General features: G+C 40.6%; 1 protein-coding gene across 4 annotated transcripts in view; it reads right to left on the bottom strand.

Moving 5' to 3' along the window:
- The window catches only part of stau2 (staufen double-stranded RNA binding protein 2), an 80120-nt gene that overhangs the window by 58696 nt on the left and 8589 nt on the right, over nt 1-12835 (bottom strand). For all 4 annotated transcript variants that reach the window (XR_009708480.1, XM_061237587.1, XM_061237588.1 and 1 more), the window contains exon 5: nt 12326-12461. Coding sequence is in view for 3 of the 4 variants with exons in the window: in XM_061237587.1 (XP_061093571.1) it covers nt 12326-12461 (136 nt within the window). In the remaining variant the exon portion in view is untranslated. The remainder of the gene's footprint in view (nt 1-12325; nt 12462-12835) is intronic.

The following is a 12835-nucleotide window of genomic DNA, read 5'->3' as shown; positions in this document are numbered from 1 at the left end:
TTTGTTTTGGGGACAAAGCCAAATCCAGAAACCGCATTCCTAAAAGGGGCGTCCGTTTGTTCCGACGGTAAGTGTTAATTAGCAAGGAAAACATGTATTTGTAGAAAGTTACATAATCCTGAAGTTTAATTTATTTTTGAGTTATAAAAAGTAACACCTATTGCTGAATCTTGTGTCACAGAAAAGGAATGACTTGTTGGCCTGAAACATGATACAGAGGTATGACAGTGTGGCTTCCTGTTATGAAATTAAGGCTACACAACTGTCCATCACTGGGACAAGTGCCTTAACTTCCTCTATTGCAATGGAAGGAATGCATATGCAAAAAGGGGAGGTCCAACATTGGAACCTTGCGGCACAACTAAAGGGCTACCATACATACCCCAAGTGTTTCATGAGACCCGAAAAGACACTGTTTGGAAGGATAGTGAGGGGTGGAACAATATGCTAAATAATCTTTTTATTCAGCATAGACATAAGTTAACAATGAAAACATTTTTGAAAATGTTGTTTTCATATAATAACTTCTTTGTATTCACTGCAGTATTACATTGCATTCTTTTTTACACAAAAAGGATGCTATTGAAATTACGGATATGACAAACAGCCCAAACAGCGTGATTAATGCCACATGTTAGCCACAGATAATCTGTGATACTATAAAACTAAAACAAGAAAACTAGACTTTTGTAGACAGACAGTATTGTAAATTCTGAATGTGATTCTCAGACATGGAGCACTTCCGCAAATTAAAAATCAATTATAATTTATCACAGCAAAAGCACTGGGTCTGTGGAATAACAGACTTACTCTGTTTTATTTCAATGAGCTTGTGGGACATGTGATATCAGCTAAATTGCAACAATTGATAAATAGGATACATATGGGGGAAGTTAAAATCAAGGCGTATGGTGAAGCCACCAGGAAAGGATAAAGAACTGCATTACAAGTATGGATAATGAAACACATGAGGGAGTTTCTCCCCAATGAAAGAACTGCAAAAGTGCAAGAACTCATGAAAAACAACCAGTGTGGATTGCTGAACACATTAATGCAGCCTGATAAACATCTTCAAATTCTTTGCTTCGCAGAATAACCACATATTAGCAAACATGCAATAAAATGACAATGCTATGTCATACACTGGCCTGGTGTAATTATGGGGGAAAAAGTGAGACTTTCCTGCTGTTGTGTCTAATTCCAGCACCTTCCCTGTCATCAGACGGGAATGAGTCAGCGGCTCGAATCTGGCCCCTCCGGAGGGATCCTCGGCCCCGCGCTCTCTCTCTCCCCGCCGGGGCGGGGAAGGGTGGGGGGAACGGCCTCGCATGTCAAGCGTGTCCCGGATCTCGGAGGAAATGCCAAGTGCAACATCGGCTCGGGCCAAAACGACTGAGCGCTAATCGGCCCGGTCGCGTTCTGGTTACAGGTGCGGGGAGCGCGGGTCACTGCCGGAGCTCGTAGGAGGCCTCCCTGTGCATCGTGGGAAAGGAGCTGCTGACACAACGCGCCACGTTAGGCCCAATAAACAAGCCAGAAACACCAGCCAGGCCTCGTCTGGTCTGAATTAGGGACAACGCGATCCAGATTGGGAACACCTAGAGGGTGGGTGTGGAGAGAAGCCCACCACGCCGAAAAACGAGTGCCGTCTTGTGTGCGTGTGTGTATGTGCGTGTGCGCGTGTTTATGTGTGTGTGAATGCGTGTGTGTGTATGTGGGTGCGTGCATGTGTGTGTGTGTGAATGCGTGTGTGTGTGTGTGATATGTAGTGACTCAATTATAGCTCGCACACAATTCAGTAACAGGCACACGACTGAAGCCACGCATTCCCTGGAACTGCTTTTAATGAGGGCTGCAACCCTGGGTATCCGCATTAAGTCGGAGCACGGAGCAAGGCTGCGATATTTCCTGAGTTACGAGTCATTGAGTCATCTAAATCTGACATGTCAAAGGCAGTCAATGAGAAACATTTGGCTTTATCAGACTATATGCCGGTTTTATAGGGTAGCTGGGTTAGAGAGCGCTTTTATTGTGCAACTCACGGCTAACACATTCTTATGAAGCCGTGGAATCCGAAGGGATTCATCTCCAGCAGAATTCACACAAGACACTCTCTAGGGCACCGACAGAATACAAATTAGAGTTTAAGGCAGATATGTCATTCAAAGCAAACCACATCCATGCATTATCATGCCATCCATGTGTTATGCATTACTATGTTATGTAAGACAGAAACCCTGTGCATTAATCCATTCTGAATCTGCAAATGAACAGGAAAGGAATTCTTAATAGGATCCACTCATGCATGACTAATAAGCAGGCATAATCTGTTTGCATAAAGGATCTGCACTGTTGGTTTAATTGTAAACAGAGACACATGGAAGCACGAAAAACCTGTATAATGAAGCACTGCATAAGAAGGTGTGGAGGGAACTATGAATTGTGTCATAATACAGGTCCCTTTATACTCAAATTAATGCTACATTCTTCATATCAGTTAAGGACCAGGCATATAGATGACTGTAACAATGTGTTTTTCATATACTTTGAATGCTGAACTCCTAGGACAGAAACCTGAAGGTCCCACTTCTAAAATCCAGTGCTGGGAGATTTAATATTATTACTATTACTATTATTATAATTATACACTCACCGAGCACTTTATTAGGAACACCTGTACACCTACTTATTTGTGCAATTATCTAATCAGCCAATCGTGTGGCAGCAGTGCAATGCATAAAATCATCCAGATACAGGTCAGGAGCTTAAGTTAATGTTCACATCAACCATCAGAATGGGGAAACATTTGATTTAAGTCACCATTGCAACAGTGGTATGCAGAAGAGCATCTCTGAACACACAACGCGGCAAAGGGGATAAAAAATAGGTCTAATAAATACCTAATAATATGCTCACTGAGTGCATAATCCAACATCTAAAGTGAATATATATTTACTGTACTTCACTAAAGTGATCCCTTATTTCATTCTTTATGTGGCTGCAAAACCACAAAAATGCAAAAAGGGGGCACACATAAATGAAAAAAGTACATTTACTGTAAAAAACTAAAAAGCCTTTGTTCCCATGCATCCAAGAGGATCCTGGGAAGTAGAGATGTCCTTTAGGTGTTTACGCAGTCCTCCAGGACCCTGGTACAGAAATGCTGATCAGTCACCTGGACAGGCCCTTTCAGGCGATGCCAGGCGCCGAGCCAAGCGCTTTATCGATGGCGGGAGAGGAAGGCACGGCGTCCGTGAACCACGCTGCGATGCTGATGACTCCATCCATCTCTGGGCCTCTTTCGCGCTACGGTGAGGGCGTGTCGATGCCCAGCTCCTACACGCAGCTCCTGGCAGTTTTCTCCCCACACGCACACACAGTACGCCTGCCCTCCAGGCAAAAAACACAGATTTAAACAAGCATGAAACCTTTAAACGAAAGGCTCTTCGTCATCTGAAGTGAAGTTGAAAATAGAGAATACTGCAAGCAGAGGTCCATTTCTTCTGCAAATTTTATCCCAGAGTCGGCTTTTAAAAACTATGCACCATGCCACCACCATGACTCATCTATGGGGCGTTAGATGATAGGAGCGAAAAAATCTGCACACCTTTTGCCCCTAGATTTAAGGTATATTGTACATCTCACTGATTCAAGAAAGAAATCAATGCGTTTCCTTTGGTTTTACATGAAACACAAGATTACCATTGGATTCTACACCAAAGAATGTATTGAAATTGACACCTTGATCTTTTCTTTTGGCCATTTTCAAGGCATTTTCTGGATTTAAAGGGCGACCTTAGAAGCTATTTTGCTATTTTCTTGACTCAGTGAGATCTACAGAATAAATATAGCAAAATCTCTCATGTAGGGTCAGAACATGCATCCAGAATTTCACTCGTACAATAGAATGCCCCCTACTGCTGTTATATGCATTCACCATCAAATGTCATGTCGGGTATACCGGGCCTCAGAGTCTACACAGACGCCTTCCTTGTGCTATGGTCTTGGTGACTGAGATATAGCAATCTTTACTAATCGGAAAACAACTTCCATCTGTATTGTCCAACCATATTTGCAGAAAGAAAGAAAATCACACCAAAATGTGTAGGATAGGTAAAGCAGACTCCTCACCAATCTTACAGCTTTGATACAGAAAGGATTAAAAATTAAAGCCGTTTGAGCAGCAAAGGATGCTTAGAGACAGGTAAATTAGCTAGTCCCAGTATCCCCCCCCTTCATACTAAGAGGGTGATTATTACCCACAACACTCTTCCATGCCAGTCATTGCACTCTGCTTAACCACTGTGACGGAGAATACTGTACTCCTAAATAACACTCACTCTAGCCAGTTCAAACCAGGGATCAATACAGAGGAAATTACTGCCAGAAAGCAGGTATAAAAAAAGGCAACCATGTAGCAAATAACATGTGATGTTATCGATTGTTCCCTGCGAGGTGCTCATCTCCTCTTACCCTGGTCACAGATTAACCCTTTCTGGGCTCCCAGGCTGCAGATGGGAACCAGGACCCCCACCCCTCACTGAGTCATAGTTCACTAGGAACAGGAAACAAACTTGGAGTCAGTCACACTAGCCCAGCTGTAGTTCTGTAGTTTTTTCCCCCCCCTCCTTCTATCCTAAACTGTTTTTTCCCAAAAGAAAAAGCAGAAAACATGCAGCAACAAAATGAGCTCATGTATCAGACCCAGGGGGCACAAAAGGCCAACTGTGAAAGGGGTGGGAGTCACTTCCAGGAGGTGGTGCCACATGCGGTGGACACAGGGCGAGTATTTAAGAGAGGAAACAGACAACTTTCCCAGAGGCAGAGGGGTCGAGGGTGTCTCAAACCTCCAGCGAAGAGGCCAGTAAACGTTTCCTCCTTAGGCTGAGGCAAGGCGGAAAGTGAATGATTCGAAATTTTCATTCAGTTGCTGCCTCATTTTGACCTCTCTGCACCAAAACCTTACACAGGGAACTCTTGAACAAAGAACACACATTCCACACAGCGCAAATGCTTTGAGATTTACGTCTCTGCAATTCACACTACATGTATTCATAAAGATCATATTGTGCTTCCAAATAAATACATCTGCACCATACTGTGATCCTTAACTATGTGACAATGTACAATAAATATGTTGCTTCTTATCTCACAACAATACAATTGGGTGACCCAGGCTGAAGATGCTGATATCATTCAGATAATTAAAAACATGCCCCGTTAGCCTACAACACAGGCTCCTGGCAATGGTACAGTAGTGACTCTTGGGAAAAGGTTGAAATTTCACATTTAAAACTGTACTACAAAATATTAATAATCAAATCCCCTGCAAGGGGCCAGTATAATATTTACGGGGTGAAAAAAGACTGAAGTCATGCTTTTGTTATGATTTCACTTCAACATGGGCAGACCAGCAATAATCCACATATGATTACTCATTGTACACCCTTGCCAGCATTGTATTCTGAATAAAACAAAGTACTGCATCTACTGGAAAGAAAGCAATAAGGTTGAGACACGTTTGGATTAATTTAACATATAAAAATAAAACTGCATTTTATAACTTCCAGTAAGGCGGAATTGAGATTCTGTGGTATGACTGTGGATGCATATTAGATGGCTTAAAACACATTACAAAATCATATATATTTTCTACCATCAAAATGTTCTGAATTGTGATGCTATGAAAAAGTCTTCCAAAGAAAGAGATTTTTAATGAGGGTGTGTGCGTGGGATGAAGCAGGGCTTGAGATATCATGTCACCTTTATTATCATGCAGAGGAAAAGATAAGGATTTAGTTCTTTCAAGAACTTATAAAACGCAGAAAATCTGTCCAGAAAGACTTTTGTTGTTTAATTTGCACATTTGTGGAGCTTCTTCAGGAGGTTATCTGTACCAATATTTATGGAAATTGGGACTTATGATGGCTTTTTAATGGTGTTAACAATTCAGAAGTACAGAAAGTTGCCCACCAATTAGGACCACGCTGTATAGTTGAGAGTTGTTTTGGTGTTTCTAGCTCAAAAGCTGTCCGAGGAGATAATGAACAAAATTTTGTGAATAATAATAAGTTCACTATGGAATAACCATTGTGTGCCGCTTCCCATTACACTAAAAATACCCAATTACAAAGTTAGTACATAGCACATTTGTCTATTCCCAGACTTGACACTCTCCCATGATAGCCAGACAACTTAACTCAAATTTAGTGCCACTGCAGCACCATAAGACATGCCACAAGAGAACAGCCCTCGAGTCTTCCACATGGTCACTTCATTAATGCTAACAAAGCACAAATGGTGAGCTTTGAACCTCAGCGGACGGGCAGAAGAGCTGGCCGACCTTCAGAGTGATAGAGCGGTTTCTTGTCCTTCATGAACAAAAGTGGACTAATTTCACCCTGACACTCTGGTGTGTCAGCCAGGCTTAAAAGGGAGTAGTCATTAAGAAACATGGAATCTTTCAATTATCTTCTCATTTCGAATGCTTACGTGAAAAAAGTGCCACTGCCATAACTACCTTCTCTGCAGGGGTAGTAGGGGGAGGATACCAGAGACGGCAAATGTTCTTGTTGTAAAATCTGTCCATATAATGTTTTACCATAAACAATACGCAAAAAAACATTGAATGATTTCAGACATGGCGCTCAGGTCACTATAAACCTCCTATGCATTTGCTGCATTTGTTTATATTGGACAGATGTTCATTCGTGCTTGCTCAGCAAAATCTTGCTTTGTGTTCTCTGCAATCTTGTGTGTACAATTCCATGGAATATTGCCAGAGTAATTTATGTGAAATCCATCCTAAACTAGATTTGATTCTTGAGTAAATAAGCGATTATTCTGGATGTTCCTGTGAAGATGGCCTGGTGCGTCATAATGATGGTGTTTTTCCAAACTACATTTCTTCTGGAAGCTCCGGAAGGCCCCTTGCTCTTGGCAGTCTATCAGTGTGAAGATAGCTTCACAATGCAGGAAGTTCAATTGAAAAACGGACGTTTGCAATATGGTAGTATTTCACGAGATGCACTGCAAGCCTCTTGGGTTGGAGAGAACTTGTCTGTCCCCAGCGGATGAGCTGATTTTACAGAGACTTGGCTGGACACCCAAAAACTATATTGGACGTTGTGCAACATCCACTTCATAACAGATAACCACCTAAATTAAATTAGCACTGACATAGTAAGAGAGTAAGGAAGCAATTAAGCTCTCACACGTACAAACATTCAAGTGGTGTGCCTATTAATAGTAATATGACCACTACCCTCCACCAGGCCTCCCAAACAAAGGAAACAAGCATCATACAAATGTCTAAATTCCACCACATATTCTTGGAAACCGCCTATGTTAAGCATTACATCTGAGAAATAAAGTATCCTCCTCTTCTTCCAGGAAGTGAATATTGAATATGTCATCATGGGCCTTATTGCAACAGACCTGGGTCAATAATTATTGCAAATACCTTAGCCATTGACAAAATTCTTAAATATAATGTACAATTCTACAACAAACATTATTTCTGTCAACACTCTCCGTTCAGATGACTATATGTATAAATTTGTAATGTGTTTCAATGTAAATTCCATGGTCCTGAAGGTCTCAGGGAACAAATATTTATTCATTTTACCATCATCTAGAGCGTCAGAGAGAATAAAACAGCCTAGGACCTAGGTCTGACTGCAACACAAAGACATCGGTGCAGCTCTTTCCACAAGCCATGACATGACTGCTGAATCAGAGAGAATCCAGTAATCCAGGTGGGTGTGCAGTAGGGGTGGTCAATTGAGTGACCACTTACAGCCGTGACACACTATGGGACACACCCTTCAAAGTGCTGTCAGTGACCTTTTGATCTTTTCATAAAAACAGAGCAGTTGCCTCACCCCACACAGAATCCTTGCCCCCAGACAAGTTCCAAATTTCCTGGACTTTTCTGAGATCATTTGAATGTACTACCAAACTGATGATGTGAATGAACATCATTATTGCCTGCCTGATTTGGTGATATACACAACTGTTCAGAATCACTGAGAAATGTGTACCTTTTTAACATTATCAATGTCATGGCAGTTCTGTTATCATTCTAATGCTATCCTAGTGAATAAAAGTATCAATTACTTTCAAAGACAGAAAATAAAAATTCTCAATGATTACAAATTTTGAAAGGTAGTGCAACCTCATATTAAATGTAAGATCCACTAAGGTAGATGTCTGCTCTATGTAGGCCATCTATAAAGAGCAAATTAGAAAAAGATTTTGTAATGAAAAGCCCACTTGTTATGGTGGCTGCAAATATAGATGATCACACTTATCCAGTCACACAATGAAGAAATCTAGAATATCATACACAGCTCAAGTTAATTTTTTTCTGTCTACACAACTGTTCAAATTTTTTTTTCATGAAAGTCTGCTCACTCCCAAATAAAAGGTCAGACAAATTAAGGAGACTGTCGAATAGAAACAAACACATTCATAAAGCCAGGGTTTACATTTCCTCACATTGTCTTGTTGACTGATTGTATGGTGCCAGTGTATCAGAATGATAATAGGACTGGGATGCCAATGTTGTCTGAGCGCTGAAGTAACTTTCCAATGTCAGGGCTGGAGTGTTGAGAAGAGGCCAGACCTGACAATGGCAAAGCCGTCTCAGTATCAGACCAGGAAATACCACTGGAGATCCCCCTAACGTCACTCTGCTTCCAGCTGAGCGGGCTGGGCTGACATACTGTTACATGCTCATATCCAAATGAAGGTGGAAGGCCAGGTCCTCCCAGAATTATCCGGCCCAAAGTTACGGGTTTGATGGAATGCAGTGGAGCGGAGGGATTCTCCTGGGACAGGTAAGGGAAACCAGCCAAGCTGAGACAGAAGACTTCCCAAAACTGAGTCAACGATCAGCATTCACGACACAATTCAGCTCTCTGAACTGAGAGAAACACACTGCTTTCAAATGGTCTGAGCATGTGCTATATGAGAAAACACAGGCTAGCTAATATTTCACTTATTATTAAGATCCTACAGGCTGCTGTGTCGTATCAGTCAACTTACTAGGTCTCAGTTTGTTCCAGGGAATATGATAGAGAGAAGAAATTACTACAAAATGTTTGACGGGCGGTCTGTAGCGCAGTGGTTAAGGTAAATGACTGGGACACGCAAGGTCGGTGGTTCTAATCTAATCCCGGTGTAGCCACAATAAGATCTGCACACCTGTTGGGCCCTTGAGCAAGGCCCTTAACCCTGCATTGCTCCAGGGGAGGATTGTCTCCTGCTTAGTCTAATCAACTGTACGTCGCTCTGGATAAGAGCGTCTGCCAAATGCCAATAATGTAATGCAAGTGGAAAAGACTACACCTAAACGTGTTGAAATGATTTCCTGAGGGATTTTCACCCAGTACTTTAAGATTGATAACAGGGTAACCTCTTCTCAGCCCTTGAATGAATCAATATCCAGATTCCAGGAGGGATGTCACAATAGTGACGACACTGAGTGTGTGAACACCCCCCCTAAAAATAGGATTAGTGCACGCTTCACAACTTCCTAGTCATCTTCATTACTTCAGGGAAGGAACATATTAAAACTTGATAGCGCTCAGAATGTTCTATTTATATAATACTGGAGATTAAATAGTCTAGCAGATGTGGTTAGAGCAATAATGTTTTCAGTACTCCACATTTTGAGGGGATTGTAAACACCATCTTTGGGAAAATGCGCATATTTTTTACGAGTTTTATGTTTCTGGATCAGCAGTCTCCTCCGTTTCTCACTGTACCTAAATGACATCATCGAGCAGACAGATTCTATAGGTTTTTTCCCTTTGTGTGCATCAAAGCGAGGCATCCTGGCGTGACAGAGAAGCATCTCCTTAGAAACCTTACTTTTTTTCTGAGAAATGAACATCAGCTCAGGTTTGCTCTTTAACGTCGCCCGTTAAGCACGCCAGTTCTCAGACACATCAAAGGGTGCCCATAATGAATTATGTTTTATTACACAATGCCAAACTGGCAGGAAAAGAGAAAAGAGAAGGAGGCTCACAGCCCACTTTTATCAAATACACAAATAATAACCCGTGCAATCACAAAGCCGAGCAAAGGGGGACAAAAATGGATTCTTGGTAACTCACTCAAGCAAGGTAAACTCACACAAGCCCTCCAAAAAAGCATGCAGACTTATTAAGAGACACTGGAATTGCAGATAAAATAGATATGAAATTTTATCAAACTGAGCATCAGAATTTAATATTTAATGAAACATAGGCTAAATAACATTAATTCTTATTGACAAAATTCCATGGAACAGTATTATAAAACAGGACAAAAATTATGTTATACTGCCCCCTAGTGCAACAACAGAGGACTTCTGTTGTAATGCTTGAATGTTTTACATTTCCCACATGTAAACACATGCATGTAAACAACAATTCATAGTTCAAACAAAAGTAATGAGTATATGGTGTTGGGAAAATATTGTTATCAGGCTTCCCATCAATCAACGATGTATTTGATAAAGGCATTTGTTAGATACAGTGAGGTCCATAAGTATTTGGGCAGTGACACAATTTTAAAGGGCTAAACACAGTTCACTCAATATGGATGGAAATAGCTAGCTTTAATTTTAGCATATTTACATTAATATAGAGTGAACTGTGTAGGAATTAAAGCCCTTAAAAATTGTCTCACTGTTCAAATACGGACCTCACTGTAAGTGAAATAGTTATTTTGCTGGCTTGTTTTTTGTCTTTCAATTCCAATTACTTTAGTTACAACTCTCAAACCAAATAAACAGGCAAAACAATATAACGTTGCTGCTGATACAGTTGTACAACTAAAAACTTCCATCACAAGAAAAAGTAATAATTACACTTTTATTAAGACGCATGAATACGCACCGTAATATTAGACGGTTGGCAATTTCAAATAAGAAACACATGCATGTTATGCTCTCTTCCAGTCCAACATCCAAAATGGTCTCATATCGCACTCTGGCAAGATCAAGGTACGGGCACAAAAGACATCCAGCTAGCAGCCGTCAACAAATTTAGCCATTTATTCCATGCAGTTCTTTGCAGATAAATAACAATAAAACAAGTAAAGGCACCAAATTTAAAATGATTAGATGAATGAATATGAACAGTATGACAACTCCACCTTAATTATCTGTAGCAACATGATTATTCAGTACAACTAATAAAACATACAACAGTTTGCTAGAGCATTCAACTTAGACAATCAGAACAAGCAGAGTTGAATGAACTGAGTGATTGGAGGCTGAACCACTGAAAGAAAAGCAGTTCCATTGTATGCAGTGTCATATTCAGTAACTTGAAAGCATAGTGATTACCCTATTAGCACTAGTACATCATGTATTTCATCATGCAGAGAGACTGTATCAATACGCTAATTCAAAGCCAGCTCAGTTCCAGTAATGAGACAAATAGGCATGCCAAACCATGTTAAAAATACTCACTGCCAAATAGCTATCATATGCACTGTTCCGATTCATTACTGATGGCTGAAGGCCTATTGTTCTAATCTTGGATTAGGACTTGAAGTGACTCATGGCAACATTGCCCCTATTGGCAAATCATAAATGTGCATACAATACAACAGGTTGCCTTACACACAAGAGACCAAACCTAACTTATTGTAATAGGAATTTAAGTACATACTTACAGTAGTGAGGTCATATAGTATAGTGTTAATACAGACATAATACACTTAACAGCTCTTTCTATGGCAATGCTGAATGCAACCCTATAAAATGAATAGATTAGAGGTGTGTATAGATACATGTGCATATTCAACCAGAAAATGATCTGTGTCTGTAATTGGAACCTCTGGGAATTTCCATACATAACCCATAATGTAGAGTAACTGGGTTTGAATACACCCAGACAATGGATATACCCAGTTTGGGCTTTTAAAAAGTCCACATTTCAGTGGACTAAAGAAAGAAAAAGGAAATGAACTGCCCAAAAGGTATATTTGTCTTAAACCTTTTCAACAAATTGAACGGTATCTTCACACAGATAACAGTGCACACTGTGGGGAATGGACAAAAGTTTCAATTTTCCTAGTCACACAAGGTACACAGTTTAGACTTTTAACTGGTACTGCAGACATCTATCTGGGTGCTCGATAAGGTTTTTCATTAAACACATTTTTAAAAATTGTGTTTTGAGTTAACCCAGACTCGCTTTTTCAAATATTACATTTTCTCTAAAGATCTGAAACAATTCAGTGACACATATGCAATAATAGAGGAACTCAGGAAGGGGACAAAAACTTTCAGTGGAGTCATGGTTTGGTATCAAGCGAGGACAGTTACCTCTGATTGAACATTCCTCTGAAATTGTAGTTGGCTCTGTAGTTGGGCATGGGTTTCGGGTCCAGGGGTCTGTAGATGGCTGGCTCTCCTCTTTTCATCGCCAGTCCATTCAGCTCCACTGTGGGGGTGATACTACCTGCAATACAGCACCCAAAAATCACATTACTGCTTCCACACCAATGCATTTGTCACGGAAAAGATCACATATTCCTCCTATCGTCTTCTGAGCATGGTTCAGAAATTACAGATAACTACAAAATAAATTATTCAACTTTGCTTCCCTTAATGATGAAAATACTCCCCACAGTTTAATGATACAGTGGTATTCATGGTGCTTCTATTATGCTTCATTTCTTCTGTTTGGCAACTACGTGAATCAATGCAGTTACTTACACTTGCAGTGGAAAATGATAACCTCCAAGAGGCTTGAATGAATATCCATCCATCCATCCATCCATTATCTGAATCCGCTTATCCTGATCAGGGTCGCAGGGGGGCTGGAGCCTATCC

The sequence above is a fragment of the Conger conger genome, chromosome 4 (genome assembly GCF_963514075.1).
Source record: "Conger conger chromosome 4, fConCon1.1, whole genome shotgun sequence".
Lineage (NCBI taxonomy): Eukaryota > Metazoa > Chordata > Actinopteri > Anguilliformes > Congridae > Conger > Conger conger.
The sequence above is the reverse complement of the archived record's forward strand: the minus strand, read 5'-3'. Positions and strand labels throughout refer to the sequence as shown.